The sequence below is a fragment of the Podarcis bocagei genome, assembly GCF_964188305.1.
Source record: "Podarcis bocagei genome assembly, chromosome: 8".
Taxonomy (NCBI): Eukaryota; Metazoa; Chordata; class Lepidosauria; order Squamata; family Lacertidae; genus Podarcis; species Podarcis bocagei.
This window is the reverse complement of record NC_138133.1, coordinates 28,447,075-28,464,160: the sequence shown is the minus strand read 5'-3', so window position 1 is coordinate 28,464,160 and position 17,086 is coordinate 28,447,075. Positions and strand designations below refer to the sequence as shown.

The 17,086-nt window shown below is 47.9% G+C and overlaps 1 protein-coding gene across 1 annotated transcript in view; it reads left to right on the top strand.

The window, feature by feature from the left end:
- The window catches only part of LOC308593835 (uncharacterized protein), a 96,359-nt gene that overhangs the window by 37,267 nt on the left and 42,006 nt on the right, over nt 1–17,086 (top strand). Inside the window, exons 5-6 of the mRNA XM_081206577.1 lie at nt 11,982–12,200; nt 13,605–13,857. Of these exons, the coding sequence (XP_081062703.1) occupies nt 12,106–12,200; nt 13,605–13,857 (348 nt within the window). The 5' untranslated portion in view covers nt 11,982–12,105. The remainder of the gene's footprint in view (nt 1–11,981; nt 12,201–13,604; nt 13,858–17,086) is intronic.

The following is a 17,086-nucleotide window of genomic DNA, read 5'->3' as shown; positions in this document are numbered from 1 at the left end:
CACACGGAGCAGAGCAGGAAGGAGACAGGGGAAGGAGATCGGGGCAGAACGTCCTGCCGGAAGAGGCGGAGAGTAGTACAGGGAGTAGTGTAAGTGTCAAGAGGAAGGTCAGGGGTAGCGAACGCGCGCCAAGTTCAAATGTGGAGGCGCGCGGAAATGGAGAGAGCCCGGAGGAGGAGCCTGGCCCCAAAGCACGAAGGAGGGGGGAACAGGCATCTGAGGAATCCGCTTCAGGAGAGAGCAGGAGAGAAGGGACCCAGGGGGGCAGAAAGACCCTGCGGAAAAGGAAAGACAGGAAGAGGTGGACTAGCACAAGCCTCTTAAGCTGGTGTAGGGGCGGGACCGATTCAGAGGGGACTTAAAACGTCTAGGCTAAGAGACGCGGGGCTGCGCGCCTCGGTTGTGAAAGCAATAATGAACTGCAATAAACATCCTTGTATATAAGAAGAACCTGGCGTTGGTCTTTTGTGAGCTGAGACCTGAGGCAGTCCTGACAGTAAGTCCCCTCCCAAAGATACGCAAAATTTTTTTTTTTTTGCAAAGCTCACGAAGTTTGGCAGCCATGAGTATGGAGCAGCAGATAGCTGAGCTACGCAACGCAGTCTCCCTGCTTACCACTGAGGTAGCGATCTCCCAGAAGAGGGGGGAAGAGGCTGAAAAGCGGTGCCAAGATCTGCAAGCCAGGTGGGATCATGCATGCCAGGTGGGGTTCCCGGGGGCCAAAGCTGCTGGAGTAGCACTGGGCAGAAGAGGAGGCAACTTGGTAGCCCACTTCGATGGGAACCTGCAGCAGTACCCCAGTTTTAGAGCAGACGTGGAATATGCGTTGCATTTGCTTCACGACGACTTTAAAGATGAGGAAGAGAAAGTGGGTTTCATTGTGTCCCACTTGCATGGGGAAGCGAGGGCTTGGCTGCGCAATCTGTGGCGCGAGGATTGCCCTGCTCGAAGGGACTCTGATGAATTTATCAAATGCATGGACGCTTGCTTCCAGTCTAGCGTGGATGTGGATGTAGCACGCCAGCAGATGCATGGTTTAAGGCAAGGCAAGGCTTCAGTACGTCAGTACCATGCTCGCTTTTTCGCCTTGCTGAATGTGCTGCGATGGGAGAAAGATTCTCTGGCAGTCAGAGACTTGTTTTGGGAAGGGCTCTCTGGCCCTGTGAAAGACGAACTGGCACGGGGGGACAGACCTAAAACCCTGGCAGACGTGGTGCAGCGGGCGCTTGCCATTGGAGTACGCCATGAAGAACGCCCTTGGCGCAATGAGGGGGGTAGCCAGCTTCACGCACCGTTTAGAGTGCCTCCCTTCTTTCCCAGAGATCCAGGACGTACGCGTCCCTTCCCTCAGCTGCCGGCAGGGGAGGAACCGATGGAACTGGGGACTGCAAAGGCTCAGTCAGCAGCCGGAGCCCCAGCGTCCGGAGCAGTCAAGACAAAGCCTCCTAGAGGGAACAGGAAGTGTTACATCTGTGACAGTGGGACGCACATGGCCAAAGAGTGTCCCCAGAGGCTCCAAAAGCACACTGCAGCCTTAGCAACAGTAACTGCAGCAGCACAACATGAGGAGCAGTTTCAGGGAAACGGCAATGCCTGGCTGGAAGCTCAAATGCTGGGGCACAGCCAGGCGAGTCAGTAGGGCAGTCCCCAGCGCTTTTGCAGCCTACAGACCCCCTGCCACCTAAGCCAGTGGTGCAGCTCACTGCAACTCTCCAGCTACCTAATGGACGCACCCTAGAAGTCCCCATTACAATTGACAGTGGGAGCAACGCAGACTTCGTAGGGGTGCACTTCGTCAAGCAGCATCGCATAGAGCTCCTACCAGCCACGCTGCCTTTGAACGTCGTCACGGTGGATGGCAGGAAGTTGCTAGGTGGGCAGGTGGTGCAACAGACGCCACCCATGGTGATGCAGATTGGCAATCACCGAGAAATCATCAGTTTCAATGTCACCCGCCTGTCAGACACGCCTATAGTGTTAGGAATGAGTTGGCTGGATAGGCACAGCCCGACCATGGCGTGGTACCAGCGGCAGCTCACCTTCGGCTCGTCCTATTGCGCACAGCATTGCATCCAGACCAGTCAGGAGGATGAGGGCCAAGAGGAGGGGCAGCAGCTACGTCTCAGCATGGCGCAAGCAGTACCCCTCAAGTACAAGGAGTTTTTGGAGGTTTTCTGCGAAAAGGAGGCAGACCAGTTGCCACCTCACCGGCCCTACGATTGCGCTATTGACCTCTTGCCAGGGACAACGCTGCCGCCTGTGAAGCTGTATTCCATGTCCGAGGAGGAGCTGCGGGAGCTCAGGGAGTTCATAGATCACAACCTGCAGCGGGGATTCATCCGAGAATCAAAGGCTGTAGGGGGCAGTCCTGTGTTTTTCGTGAAGAAGAAGGACACGCCCCAAAAAAGACTGATAGTGGACTTTAGATTCATAAACTCTAAGACAAAGCCCGCGGCCTTTCCCATGCCCAAGATTGACGACCTGCTCGCGACGGTGCGGAAAGGAAAGATATTCACCAAGTTGGATCTCCGCGGAGCTTACAATCTCATACGCGTGCGAGAGGGTGATGAGTGGAAGACGGCCATGTTCACGCCGTTGGGCACCTACGAATACAGAGTTATGCCGTTTGGTCTCCAGAATGGCTCCCACTATTTCCAAGCTTTTATGCACCACGTGCTAGCGGGACTCCTCTACAAGAAGTGCGTATGTTTCCTCGACGACATTCTTATCTTCTCGGAATCACCGGAGGCTCACGAGAGCGACGTTAAGGAAGTCCTGCAGAGGCTACGGGAGCACAGGCTCTACGCCAAACTGGAGAAGTGCCAATTCGATGTGACGGAGGTGGATTTTCTGGGCTATAGGCTGTCCGACAGGGGACTAGCCATGGACAGCGCCAAGGTCCGCGCGGTGTTGGACTGGAAGAGCCCGCGAACGCGGAAGGAGGTCCAGAGGTTCGTCGGTTTCGCCAACTTTTACCGCAAGTTCATCAGGGGTTTCGCAAGGGAGACGGCAGCTATCACGGACACTCTCAACTCCAAGAAGAAGAAGTTCACCTGGACGGACCAGGCGGAGCAGTCCTTCAGGAGGCTTAAAAGTCTCTTTGCGTCCGAGGAACAGCTGTTACACGTAAATCCCGGCAGGCCCATGAGGGTGGAGACTGACGCATCTGACAGAGCGGTGGGGGCCGTCCTCTTGCAGGAGGACCCGCAGGGGTACTGGAGGCCCTGTGCTTTCTACTCCCGGAAGCTCAGCAAGTCGGAACAGAACTACACCATCTGGGACAGGGAGTTGCTGGCCATCCACGCAGCTTTCAAGGCATGGAGGCACTTTCTCATCGGAGCCAAGCACACCGTGCACGTCTGCACGGACCACAAGAACCTAGAGCACTGGCGCACGGCGAAGCTACAGAGCCAGAGGCACATACGCTGGGCGGAGTTCTTTGCGGATTTCGATTTCAGAATCGAGTACATCCCAGGCGACAACAATGTCATAGCAGATGCGCTCTCCAGAAAACCGCAGTATCTCGAGGAAGCGGCACCGGCGGCAGCCAAGCACATTTTTGCACCACAGGCGTGGGCGTGCGCTTCAGCCGCCGTGGACCTGGAGGCGGTGCGGCGCGCGTTGCAGGCGGATCCGTTCGCACAGTCCAAAATGGAAGAGGTGCGGAGAGGCACGGCGAAGGATGACGAGTTCCAGATACGCGACGGCCTGCTGACCCGTAAAGGTGCTCTCTACGTTCCGGGAGACGATCTCCGCGCGAAGGTTCTGCAGCAGTTGCACGACGCACCCAGCGCTGGCCACTTCGGCAAGGAAAAGACGACGGAATTAGTGGCCAGAGACTTTTGGTGGCCCCAGATGCGAGGGGAGGTCGCGGAGTACGTCGCCAGGTGTGACACATGCCAAAGGTCCAAGCCAGTGCACCAGAAGCCAGCGGGACTGCTGGAACCGTTGGAGACGCCACTGCAACCGTGGGAGAGGGTGGCGCTGGACTTTGTCACTGATCTGCCCAGTTCGCGAGGCAAGACGGCGGTGCTTGTGGTTGTAGACCTGTTCACCAAGATGGCGCATTTCATTCCTTGCGCGAAGGTGGCGACAGCGGAGCAGACCGCCAAACTGTTCATCGACCACGTGTTCAAGGTGCATGGCTTGCCACGGTCCATTCTGTCCGACAGGGGGCACCAGTTTGTGTCCAGCTTTTGGCAGAAGCTCCTAGGGATTCTGCACGTCAAAATCAACCTGTCGTCGGCGAGACATCCGCAGACCAACGGCCAAGCGGAGAGGGTCAACGCGATCATGCAGCAGTACCTGAGATGTTACGCCAATCAGCGACCCGCGGCTTGGGTGGATTACCTGCCGATGGCTGAGTTTGCTTACAACAACACGAAGCACGCGTCGACGGGGGTGACGCCGTTCTTCGCTAACAATGGACGGCATCCCAGAACCTTCCCGGGGCTCGTAACGACGGGGGAGGGGGAGCCACAGGAAGCCGACCATTTCGCAGCAGAATTGCAAGAGGTCCACGACGAGTTACGGAGACATTTGGAGCTAGCCAAACAGGTCTATAAGGTGCAGGCAGACAGACACAGGAGGGAGGGGGAAGACATCCAGGTGGGAGACTGGGTATGGTTAGCGGCCCAAGCAATGCCGGCCAAGTCGTTAGCTAAAAAGAAGCTAGGACACAGGCAACTAGGGCCGTACCAAGTTGAGGCCAGGATCAATCCTGTAGCGTTTCGACTGGCCCTCCCCGAAGGTTCCAGAATGCACCCGGTCTTTCATAGGTCGGTGCTCACCCCTTACAGGGCCCCACACAGATTTCAGGAGTCAGGGACGGCACCAGAACCGAGCAGAGAGTCGCCCAAGAGGGGGAGGTCACCTAGGGACGAACCAATCAACGAGGTCACAGAGATTCTGGACTCGAGATGGGGGGAAGAGGGAGTAGAATATTTTCTCGCCAGGGAGGGCGCCCCGGCCAGCGCCAACAGTTGGGTGCCGGACTACGCTTTGGACGAACCCCTCCTCAAGGACGAGTTCCATGCCCTTTTCCCACACAGGCCCATGCCAGCACAGTTTTTCGACGATTGGCTTTTTACGCCCACACTTTCCGCCAGCACGTTCCGAGGGTTCTCCTCCGCAGAGGAGACGACGCCAGAGTCGAGCCCTCCAAGGGGATCGTGTTCGGGGGTGGACACTGACACTCCTTACTGGTGGGACGACCAACCAGAAGAGGACTGGCGCACGAGGTGGCGGATGGGTCCTTGGCAAGCAGACCCCACCCAGGCAACAGGGGGAGGGGAGGACGTGAACATGTTGGGAGAGGACCATGGGTTTGAGCACACAAACAATGAACTGGAAGCAGAGGAGATCGACGTCGACGACCTGTGTCCGGCAGCGACCTCCGCAACGACGGAGCCCCCGGAACCTGCGCCCGAGCAGCGGGAGGGGGGAAGGGGGGGCTTCGAGGGGGGGATGGATGTCAGGGGTTCAGGGACAGAGGCACAGGTGAGGGGGGAGACGGAGAGCGATGGGGAAGAATCCCAGGACTGTGAGGAAGAGGAGGACAATGACTTGAGGTCTTCCATGAGTCTCTCAAGTGAATCGGAGGATTCCCAGAAGGGGGCGCCCCTAGTCAGGCCAAGGGGGTTCACAGGGGGGAGATGCCAGGGGCAGGGAAGCAGCAGGGAAACCCCGAGTGGGAGTGGGAGATCGGGGCCGGCTTCCCAGCAGGAACGAAGTGAAGAGAGTGGAGTTCCCAGTGTGACACACGGAGCAGAGCAGGAAGGAGACAGGGGAAGGAGATCGGGGCAGAACGTCCTGCCGGAAGAGGCGGAGAGTAGTACAGGGAGTAGTGTAAGTGTCAAGAGGAAGGTCAGGGGTAGCGAACGCGCGCCAAGTTCAAATGTGGAGGCGCGCGGAAATGGAGAGAGCCCGGAGGAGGAGCCTGGCCCCAAAGCACGAAGGAGGGGGGAACAGGCATCTGAGGAATCCGCTTCAGGAGAGAGCAGGAGAGAAGGGACCCAGGGGGGCAGAAAGACCCTGCGGAAAAGGAAAGACAGGAAGAGGTGGACTAGCACAAGCCTCTTAAGCTGGTGTAGGGGCGGGACCGATTCAGAGGGGACTTAAAACGTCTAGGCTAAGAGACGCGGGGCTGCGCGCCTCGGTTGTGAAAGCAATAATGAACTGCAATAAACATCCTTGTATATAAGAAGAACCTGGCGTTGGTCTTTTGTGAGCTGAGACCTGAGGCAGTCCTGACAGTTGTGAAAATATATGCAGTCTCCAGAGTTGGAAGCAATCTTTCAACAGCCATCTCATAAGTTCCAGATAGGATAGTAGAGACATAATTCTCTAGTAGGTGATCAGCCAGCTGCATATCCACAAATCAGGAGAACTTATTGAAGCACCTAGGCAGAAACTACCAAAAAGAACATAGGAGGCAGGGGATAAGATTACTCTACACAAGCAATGTGGCTATATTACAGTAGAAAGGAGAATGTCGACAATAGTGAGACTTGCTAAGTTCAGTGGGTTCTTCTGCCATTGTTATTTATTGGTTTCAATTTTTAAAAAACATTTATTCAAAAGTTACAATACAGCATTCTCACTGAATATATCCCCAAATAAGTATTTTTTAAAATGGTTTCTTTTTCCATCTCTGGAAGTTAACAAAGGTGACCAGAATTCTGGCTGTCATGGCCTAGCTAGCTATCTCAGTGATGTTTTCTTCACAGAACTGCTCTACTTTTGCTGTAAAGTTCCAACTAATACTGAGGGGATCGTTCATGACAAGCAATTCAAGAGTCTCTTCCCCTGCAAGCAAGATGTGCTTTTCCTTCACGTTGCAGCTGGTGTTTGAGTGAATAATCATTTCAGGATTTCAAACAGTATTTAGTCTGGAGGAAGATGGAAATTCCCCCCCTCTAGATAAAGCAAATGTCCTTGGGGAGATAGTCTGTGTCAAGGTAGGGAAGGTACAACATACCATATTCAAGGGATTCTCAGAGCAGAAGCAAGTCTGCTTATTGTTGTTCTTTCCCCTTATTTTCTACAGAATGTTTCGCTGTAATTTTTTAAAAAAGTGAAAACGGGGAAATTCTGTAGATGGTTTACCCCCCTAGGATATTTCATTTTGTGTGTGTCTGGTTGCCTTAAATTGGAAATGTGTTTATTGCTTTGTTGCATCTACAAGCCTCTTTTCTAGTACTCAGTACTACTTTAATTCCCTAAACAATATGTTTACCATTAGAGGTGTTTCCTGATCAAGGTCAAAACCATCTGGCCACTTAAGTACATTGCATGCAACCTTCTTGCATCCAATATCTGGTGGACTCAGTCTTAAAGAGAATTCAAAGAAACAAAAAAAAAGGAGAGAATTTTAAATGGATTCTATAGCTGGTGAGTTTTTGTGCTGTGTGAGTGCACACACATATGCACATTGATACATGGTTCATTGCATCCTACAGCATTCAAACATGGGTACAAATGTTTTAGTCTGCCATCTTTATTCAAAATGACACCCAACACCAAAACATCAAAGAAGACAGTCACCTTCACCTCATGCTGAGTCGGGTGGCAATATTTCAAGAGGCGTTCAGGTTGGTGCCCAAATTGGGCAACGGTGTCTTCAGGGCCATCCAAATTGGAGCAGGCTGGCCCCATGATGCCAAATTTAGTGAAGGCCTTCCAAATGGTGTAACAATATCTTAAGTGGCTTCTGAAACAGAACACATTGGACCTGGCATGCCAAAAGTCATGCCAAAATCACATTTTGGTCTGCCATCTTTATTCAAAATGGCACCCATGATTCAAACACTCCCACTGCAGAAACCCTTGTGCTAATTTTGGCTACAATATCTTGGGAGGCAGCTGAATCTATAAAAAATGGACAAAGCACTTTCTCAAATATATAGAAGATTATACCAGGTTTTCTCCAAAGTTGGTAGGGAAATATATTTTTATTTAGAAAGGACTTCAAATCAGACCATAAGCTGATTTGAAAACGTGTTGCAATTGGTTTCTACTGCCTGTTTTATTGTTTTCAATTATGCTTTACCTGACTTGTTTTTATTGTTTTTTTACTTGTATTTTTATTGCTTTTTGAGGGAACTCCCTGGGAGGGTATGCTGACAGACTGCTGGGTGCTGAAAACTGCCCTTTCCACCTGTACAGGCCTGCCTGCTAAGACAGAAAATCACTTGTTCTCTAGGGAAGGGAGAGAAAATTGGTTCAGTTTGCATTTTAATGAGAACCTACCTAATTTGCACTTCTGCCCAAAAAATTCATGAGCAATGGCTTTTAATTCAGTCTATGACTGATTTCATCACTGTTCTATGAAAATCAGGAGAGTTGTCAGCCATCACTATTATCTCATGTATGTTTCATGGACATCAATAAACTTCTAGCCTTTCTAGTCTTTCATTTTAGAAAAGGAGAGTAGAAAAGAGCTAGCACCATATGCCTGCCATTGCACCTTGGAAATGTTTCAGCTACAAAAAATAAATAAAAAATCTCCATTTTAGGTCCACAGGTGCAAGCATCCCTCCCCCACCATGTTCTCAGTTGTTCCTGTATAATTCCACTTTAAGATAATTGAGTTGCCCAAGTGTAACTGAGGGCAGAATTTCTCCTTCAGGATCTTTAACAGAGTTGATGAAATATGAGCTAGAAATAACACAGCTTGAGTTTTAGATTCCATGCTGAGTTTACATGCCTAGCATTTAGGGCGGGGTGGGGGGGAGATATATACTCATAAATTGAGAAAATGCACTCTGGAACTCATTGGGATTCGGTATATATTGTGCTCCGTGATATCAGTTTTACAGGCAATGTTTCCCCCCCAAAAAAAGTCCATTTGCACTTGAAGCATTATTTGGTGGCTTGACTCTTCTGTTTTTCAGCTCGGCTTGATTTGCATTCTAACAGGGCATCTTTAGGGTCAGATCCTTCAGCATTCTTCAAGTCAACAGATGTAAGCCTTTTTAAGAAATTGGGCATAGTCCATGTCATAGCAATCTCTAGGTCATAATCAGCAATCTGCCTTGGGCAACTAAGGAATCATGCATTCCTGATACCCAGCAGCAGTTCAGGAGTCTAACCACAGTGCTCTGGATCAAATGAAGTTTCCCAACACTTCTCAAAGACAACTCCATACACAATACATTACAGCAAAGAAGGACACGGGTGGTGCTGTGGTCTAAACCACTGAGCCTCTTGGGCTTGCCGATCGGAAGGTTGGTGGTTCAAATCCTCTCAACGGAGTGAGCTCCCATTTCTCTGTCCCAGCTCCTGCCAACCTAGCAGTTCGAAAGCACGTCAAAGTGCAAGTAGATAAATAGGTACCACTGTGGCAGGAAGTTAAACGGCGTTTCCATGAGCTCTGGCTTCCATCACATTGTTCTGTTGCGCCAGAAGTGGTTTAGTCATGCTGGCCACATGACCTGGAAAGCTGTCTGTGGACAAACACCAGCTACCTCAGTCTGAAAGCGAGATGAGCACCACAACCCCATAGTCGCCTTTGACTGGACTAAACCATCCAGGCGTCCTTCACCTTTACCTTTTACGTGCAACTAAGGCATGCTGTGGCAGATATGACGTATCAAGGGATGGACAAAGTACCCACAGCAGCCTAAGCCACAATGGCCACCTGCACCTATACCTGTTACCACCTTGCTTCATCCAGGTAAACAGCAGTGACCCCATTATCAAGAGGATGAGTCTGGGCTACTTAGAAGACCCCTCTCCCTGCATCTGGTGCTTCCCTTTAACTCCCCCACCTCCTTCCTCTATCATCTGACAGCTGCTGTTCTCTGGCCCATCCAGTGGTGGTGCAGGATCAGTTCCTCTCCTGACCAGCCAGCATGCACTGGTGATGCTATCTTAGGTCAGCCATATATAGGCTACTTGATGGGAGTGGTGCTCATTTTCCAAGCTTGCGTTGGCAGTATTCACCCCTGTGATACGTGAGAAGCCCTCTGTTACGAACCAAAGTCAGAAGGGACAGAGCACACCATTCTTCTTCTTTTTAGGGGGAAAGATTTGTGCATGTCAAGAAATTGGGTTAAATAAATAGGGATCAGTGTGCAGAAAGCACTGGCTATTGCGTGTCTTCATAGGATACTTTTAAAAACAGTAACAACAGCAGCAGCAGCATTCCCCGCATGCTTCAATAGCAAGACCTTTAGGCTTTTTGAATGTTCAAAGTACAGCACCAATATAAAAATAATGCTACAAGTGTGTTGACATCCTGCTTGGCAGCCTGAGCTGCTTAGTCATTTTAATCAATGGAGATATGCACAACAGTTAGAAGTTTCCAAAGGTCAAAGAAGCGACTGTCTTTTCAGCTTTGAATCAGCAAAGATTTTCCAGTTTCTTGCAGACATAATGCCAAGCTTGCATCTGTGCGCCTGCCTTTTTTCTTTGCTTTGAAGAAGCAGAGTAATTAACTAAAGGGCAGATCACACCACATTGAGCAGTAAATGATTGCACAGTGCAACTTCCTTTCTGCTTCCTCTCTCCTATGACAGCCGGTTTCAGAGCAGCTCTCAGGCTGGTTTATATATAAAAATGGGCCAATGAGCATCATAGAACCATTAAACACTTAACTCATTGATTGTGTAACAAAAATCTATACAATAGCCCTGGCACAATTATTCCCTTCTGAAATGGGCATTACTGCTAATACAGAGAACAAATAAACTATGTAATTAAAGAGATCCTGAACTCTTCCAAAAGGTTTTTTTGTGTGTGTGTGCTTTTGCATCATTATCAGCATTAATTAATTTGTTCAGGGTTTTAAAACTGTGGTGGCTTAATTTTTAACCAACGGCAAATTTTGTTGTAAGAGTGCCACTTAAAACCTTTAAAAGATCAAACAACAGCTGACTAGCCAAAGCTTCCCAATGTTATCTCTCATCTTATGATGAACAATCTTCTATCAACTGCTTTTTATAAGTGCCCTTTTATAACTGGTTTGCATTTGTGAAATCCTCATTCATTTATTTTATTACTACCATTAATTATAATTTTGAATGTTAGTTTTGGAGGCATGAAGCTCTGTATGCATTGATGGGGCCGCCTGCTCCCCTCTTCAACAGCAAGCAGCATGGCTCTCCCGACATCCCTCCATCTGCATTGCTGCTGCATACCACGAAAGAACAAGCTGTATGGGCAAGGTGGCAGTGAGGTCAGCATGATGCAAGTGGACGAACAGGAACACCAGATGGGCTATCAGCACACTTGCCCCATGCAACCTTGCTGCCACCTCTCCTTCCCCTTCTCTGTCCCAGTCTACAGCAGCATTGCAGCCAGATGGAGGTCAAGTGAGCAGCATAGCCTCATCATTCCAGTTCCTCTTCCTCTTGATGGTTTCCTTCTGTCCTTCTGCATACTGCTAAGTGTCACACAATGCATTTTCACGCTTAGACGGTTTGGTTACATACCCACTCATTCCTCACCCACTGCCATCCTTGGCAGCCACCTTTGTGAGTCACCTAAGAACAGGCAAAGGGAGTCTCAGATGCAGAGTTTACCTTCCATGTAGGCAAGACCCTTGACACCTCTCTTTCTGTAATTAGCAACTGCTTGTTCTGTTCTGTGCCCTAAATACACCTGAATACAATTGAGCAGACTACTTCAAATACAAAGCAGTGTTGGATTGTCAAATAGGTAGAGTTGGCACTGGCCTATGGGCCCCACGCCATTTAGGGGCTCCACAACAACAGATCAAAATAATATTGATTTGATCTTGAAAGAAAATTACAATTAAGCTTTCTTAGTTCAGTGTTATCTCACTAGAATGTGTGCACAAGCCCACCTCACCCACTCCCGAGATTTCAACTGCCTAGGGACCTCCACAGGGTTTAATCCAGCACTGATACAAAGTATATAAGGCATTGACAAACAATGTGCACATTCATATTTATGGTAAGAGTCCATTGTGTTTGACTATGTTCATTGCATTGTCTTTCCTATCTCTGCCATTGCAGCTGCCATCCTGCGGTTGAAACCAGAGTGTCCACAAGCATCACAAAGCACCTCTACTTTGGTGTATATGCCATCATTTCTGAACTTGGAAGGGGACACTGGTATTCCTGGGATCTGTGGTCTATTATGCTGCTAGTAGTTTTGCTCTGGTTTGCCCGACTGTATCTTCATTATTTCAGCCAGTGGGTCTTACTTCACGCTATTTCAGTTCCTGTCACGAAGTAAGTATGGAAATGAAGTTACGTTATGGAAAACATAGCACTATGCTACATAATGTCACAAAAAGAGAGGCGCAATAACGTTTGCATCACATTTGGGTCTATAGGCAACCAGCCACATTCTTACTTACGTCCCATTCACTTGGTTAATTGTGATGGTGGTGGGGACTATCTGTGAAAGGTGACAGCAGAAGTATCTTATAGGCATCTCATTCAGTCTCTGTCTTCTTCCAACGCTACTGAAAGGAAGACTAGCCAAAATGCAAAGAGCTTAAAACCAAGCCCTTATGGTCTGTTCTGAAACACATATTCAGGCAGCAAATCCTATACTTGATGTTTTGATATCTTTCACAGCTCTGGATTTTTTCTCCCTTTGGTCATGACTTTTGGTAAGTGTCATGACCTTGGGGCCAGACTCTCCTAATTCAGGGGATGAGACCAGGTATTTGGAATGAGAATGGGAATTGCCCTCTGGTCCAGCCCTAGGTGTACATGCAAAATTACTAGTACCTCTCCAGCCTGAGGAAGTCCTCTGACTCCAGCTTAGAAGCGCTAGTGGAACCACAGTCTCCCCCACTATGTCAGAATCAATGACTGCTAAAGTAGCTGGGTCCCTTTAGTTCCTTTCATGGAAGATGAATCTGGCTACTGAGATAAAGCTGCAGCTCCTACTTAAAGTTCAGTTTGACGATGACTGCTGCTGAAGCAGTATTTAAACTCTGCAGTCTAAGACTTGCATGGAGCTGTCCAGGGTTTCCACTGAAACCTTGCCTTGCAGGGTCACAACATACCACTGCTCAAAACAGAACAATAGGACCACAGCTCCCATAGATCAGAATGTCTTGATGTCAAGGCTTGGGAGATAAATTTACTCACTCTGCTAAGAGAGGGGTGAAAGACGTGCCTTCTGAAAGAGCACTAGATACCTACATGGCCCCACTGATTTCCAGGACATTTTTTCTGAGTGTGCCTTAAGAGGCATGTGTGTGTGTGTGTGTGTTAAAAAAACCCCCACCCAAATTCTGTTCATTTATGATTGCATTACAAATCTAGAGTTGTATCGGTGTCCCTCCACCTATAGGAGGTTCTTTGTTCCTGAGGATGCATGGAGTGAAAACACAGAGATGTGATTTCTGTAACATTCCCATTCTCCTGTGTCACTTTCAATGTCATTCTGAAGCTCCCCCAGCCCTCATAAGCAGATAAGAGGCCTGCAGAGGGAGAAATCACCTTCCACTCTGCTGGATCAAAGCAACCTTTCATCACTGGAGAGGCACAATGAGATACATCTTTCGGCTGCTTTCTTATTAAAATGCACAACATAAATAATTGTTTAAGTGATGTATAACCACCAAGTAAGATAACCTACCTGTCTCTCGAACCCTCTGCTCCCTCTTTTATTTCTAGATTCCAGTTCTATCCTCATACGGTGGATTTGTGCTACCAGAACTCTTTGGTACGCACTAGTGAAGAGTTGGCCATGATTGTGGTGGGACCTTTGACCTTGAACACAGTGATGCTTCTTATGGTTCTGATGAGATGGGGCTGTCAGCTGTTGTTTGGCTCATTCCCTTCTTACTTGTCAAAGCTGATCATTGCTTGGGGACTGTGGACAATGCTAGACCCTTTGGCAGTGTTTGTAGTGGATGCCTTCCTGGGGGTAAGTCACTTAAAATAACTTTGATATGAGTCCTTGATGTAAAAGTTTGTTTTCTTCAATGACTCATCAAATGATATGAAATTCCACCCCTGGCGACAGCATACAAAAGTCGTCTTCTCCCCCCCCCCAAAAAAAATAAAAAATTAGAAAATTGTATGTTATTAATCACAGTTTTGATGATAAGACATATGATCTCCCTTCTCCCCACTGCTCCCCAATAAATAAAACTAAAACCGAAAACATAGATTTTTAAAAAAACTTTAAAGTGAAATGCTCTGACGATTGCAGCAACCTTAGAGATGACGACAATATCACAGGAAAGCTAAGGAATATTTTTAAAGAAATGAACTAAAAATAATGTAGTATAACTTCTGTCTCCTGACCCTCTCCCCCAAAGCAATAGCTGCATGGCATAAAATCTGTAGAAAAAATGTGGGGGTTTTGGTTTTTAATAAAAACTTTGACAGTTGTAATGCCAAACCTTTGCTCTCATTCATGTCTACAACTTTTCCAGGCATTATATTGGTACTGCCTTTTTGCAAGTGGGGAAGTAAGGTTCTATGCACAATGCGACTGGATGGTTGTATGGAGGGCCCGGTTGTGCTATTTCTCCCCTCTCTTTTAAGGGAGAAGGAGCATAGAAGTGGGCACTAATTGCATGAGGCTGTGGGTGCATCAGCTCCTCTACTATGCAAAAAGGAGGCGCTCCCAAGGCAATCTGTGAACTGAAGCAAAAGTAGCCCATTCCAGTGCTTTCGGGAGGAAGAGAATTGGCCAGTGGAATGGACCAAGCTTGGATGGTTTTAGCTCTAATTCACACATTACTCATGTGCAAAGCACTCACAGTTTCAAGCTGCATCAAGGCTGCTTATTTCACATGCACAACCATTGTTGTCCTAGACACCGGTGCCCTTTTGGGATCGGTATGGTGGGAGGCAAGGAGACCAACAGTAGGTGGAGGCAGCTAATTCTAGTTTGGTCCCCATCCTCCTCCCTGCTCAGTTTTAAAAGGGCAACCCTGAGACTAAGAAGGAGGAAGCTGACTTGCAGTCTCACCCCCTAGTCTGGTTTCAAGTAAGAAGGCAGGCAGGTGGAGGTTGGCTTAGCGCAGGCTGAGGTTGGTGGGGCCGTGATCTAGTCACCTTAATGGACCAGCCTCCATGGGCACCAGCACTTCCCTCCAATGACTGCAAGTTGTTCGTTTATTTGCCTCTTACTTTACAAAGTGATGTGAAGTATGAAGTCCATTAAAAAACCAATAAAACAATAAAAAGGTCACCTAAAACAGTATGGAATGTCCATGCCTTCCACATAGAATGAACACCAAGAGCCACCAAAAGCCTGACCATCAGCACTGTCCAAATGTCCAGGAGGATAAAATATGTATCTGCATGATGACACCTGGAAGATGCCAAAGCAGGCCTTTCTAGGGAGAGTATTCCACATGGAAAGGACTACCACGGAAAAGACCCATTCTCTTGTTGAGCATGGTTGTCTGTCTGGGGACACCAGCCTTTGTGCAAACAGTTGCTCATGCACAGATGCTCCACATGACTGGAACATCTAACCATGGCTATTTTTGAATATCTGCTGGCACAAAGGAGTTTGCACGTACCAGCAGCTACTCAAAGGGCAGAACTAGCACAGTAGTTTGGGGTCAGGGGTGGGATGTGAGCACAGCCCTGCTCCAGCTTGAAATTGGGTGTATTCTGCATGCAGGTAATGTATGAATAGTGCTTTCAGGATAGGCAAGGAATCAGAAACAAAAAACTGTTTTATTAACTTTTTTGGGGGTGGGTGGGTGTCAGATTTTCCCCAGGACTCTCAGCTCAGCTTGCTAGTTGTCTCCCTCCACTAACTGCCTGGGGTCTGTGGTGGAGCCTTAGCAATGCACATTTTAAACTAGGCAGTCGGGACAAAGCAGCAGCATCCTGTACCCTGGGAACCAGGTTTCACTAGCAGATTCTTGAACTGCTAAGACTTACACATGTTGGTAATAAGTGCCATCAAAAAACCCCCAAAACATTCTTTGCCGAATTACTCGGGGAAATACTGGGCCACATCTTTTCAAATTGCTGTTGATGTCAACAGGCCAGGTTTCGCCCTATAGATATTGTATTTGCTCGAACATGTATTAAACACTTAGCAGAACATCAGAGCCCCTGCTTCTGGTTAAAGAAAATGATGAGATGAATTTGGATAAATTGCCATCCTCTACAGCAAGTTCAGGCAGAAACAGATCTGAGCATTGAATGTCTGTGACCACTTCTAATTTGACTTTGATAAGAGAAGTTATGAAAAATACATCATGCTCTGCGTTGAAAATTGCCAATATTTTCCACCAAAACTACCCGCACAAGGAACACATTTGACTGAATGCCACGCAAAAGGGGCATATCCCATTTCAGAATGAAACCGAATCCTTTACATGTGTTTTCCATATTTGTACTTGCAATTTTGCTTCCCGCCGTTGGCATTCCTTCAGCTGCTATTTCAGATTTACTTGCCAATCAATTTATTTTAGATCAAGCATTTTAAAATGTTATGTTGTGGTAATGTGACATGAGTTATTTTAATGATCTAATATCTTTTTTAAAAATTCTAAGTGGACTTAGCGCTTATGAAAGTTGACAGATTGATAGCCCTGGAAAATAGGGACCCATGTAGACTCACTTTCATTTTTAAAAAATTATTATTAAAGGGGAAAGTACAGATCACTTGACAGTGCACTTAAAAAAAAACCAAAGAAAAGCAATGACATGTGATAATAAACAGTATGAAGCCGAAACCATTTCCTGCAAATATCTGAGGTTCTGTTTCCTCCATAAATAATTAGGCGCCAATGTGATTATATAATATTGCTTGGCTTTATTCTGTATATTCTGTTTTATAGATTATGTTGGAAAGCATTCTGGGATTGTTATCTAAAATGAAGGGTGGCCTATAAATAATAAAATAAAGAGAATGATTGGCTTTGAAAATGCAGGCCCTCCAGACAGGGCCAAGGCAAAACGTGGCAGGTCAGGAATACACCTAAGATAGAATCTAGTGATTCAGAGGCTGAGCCTGACAGAATCTGTACTGGCTTTTTAGGAGGAGTGGGGCAAAAGTTCTCAAATCAGTACAGTGGTACCTCTGGATGCGAACGGGATCCGTTCCAGAGCCCTGTTCACATTATTAGCAGAACGCAACCTGTGTCTGCGCGGGTCACAATTCGCTGCGTCTGCAC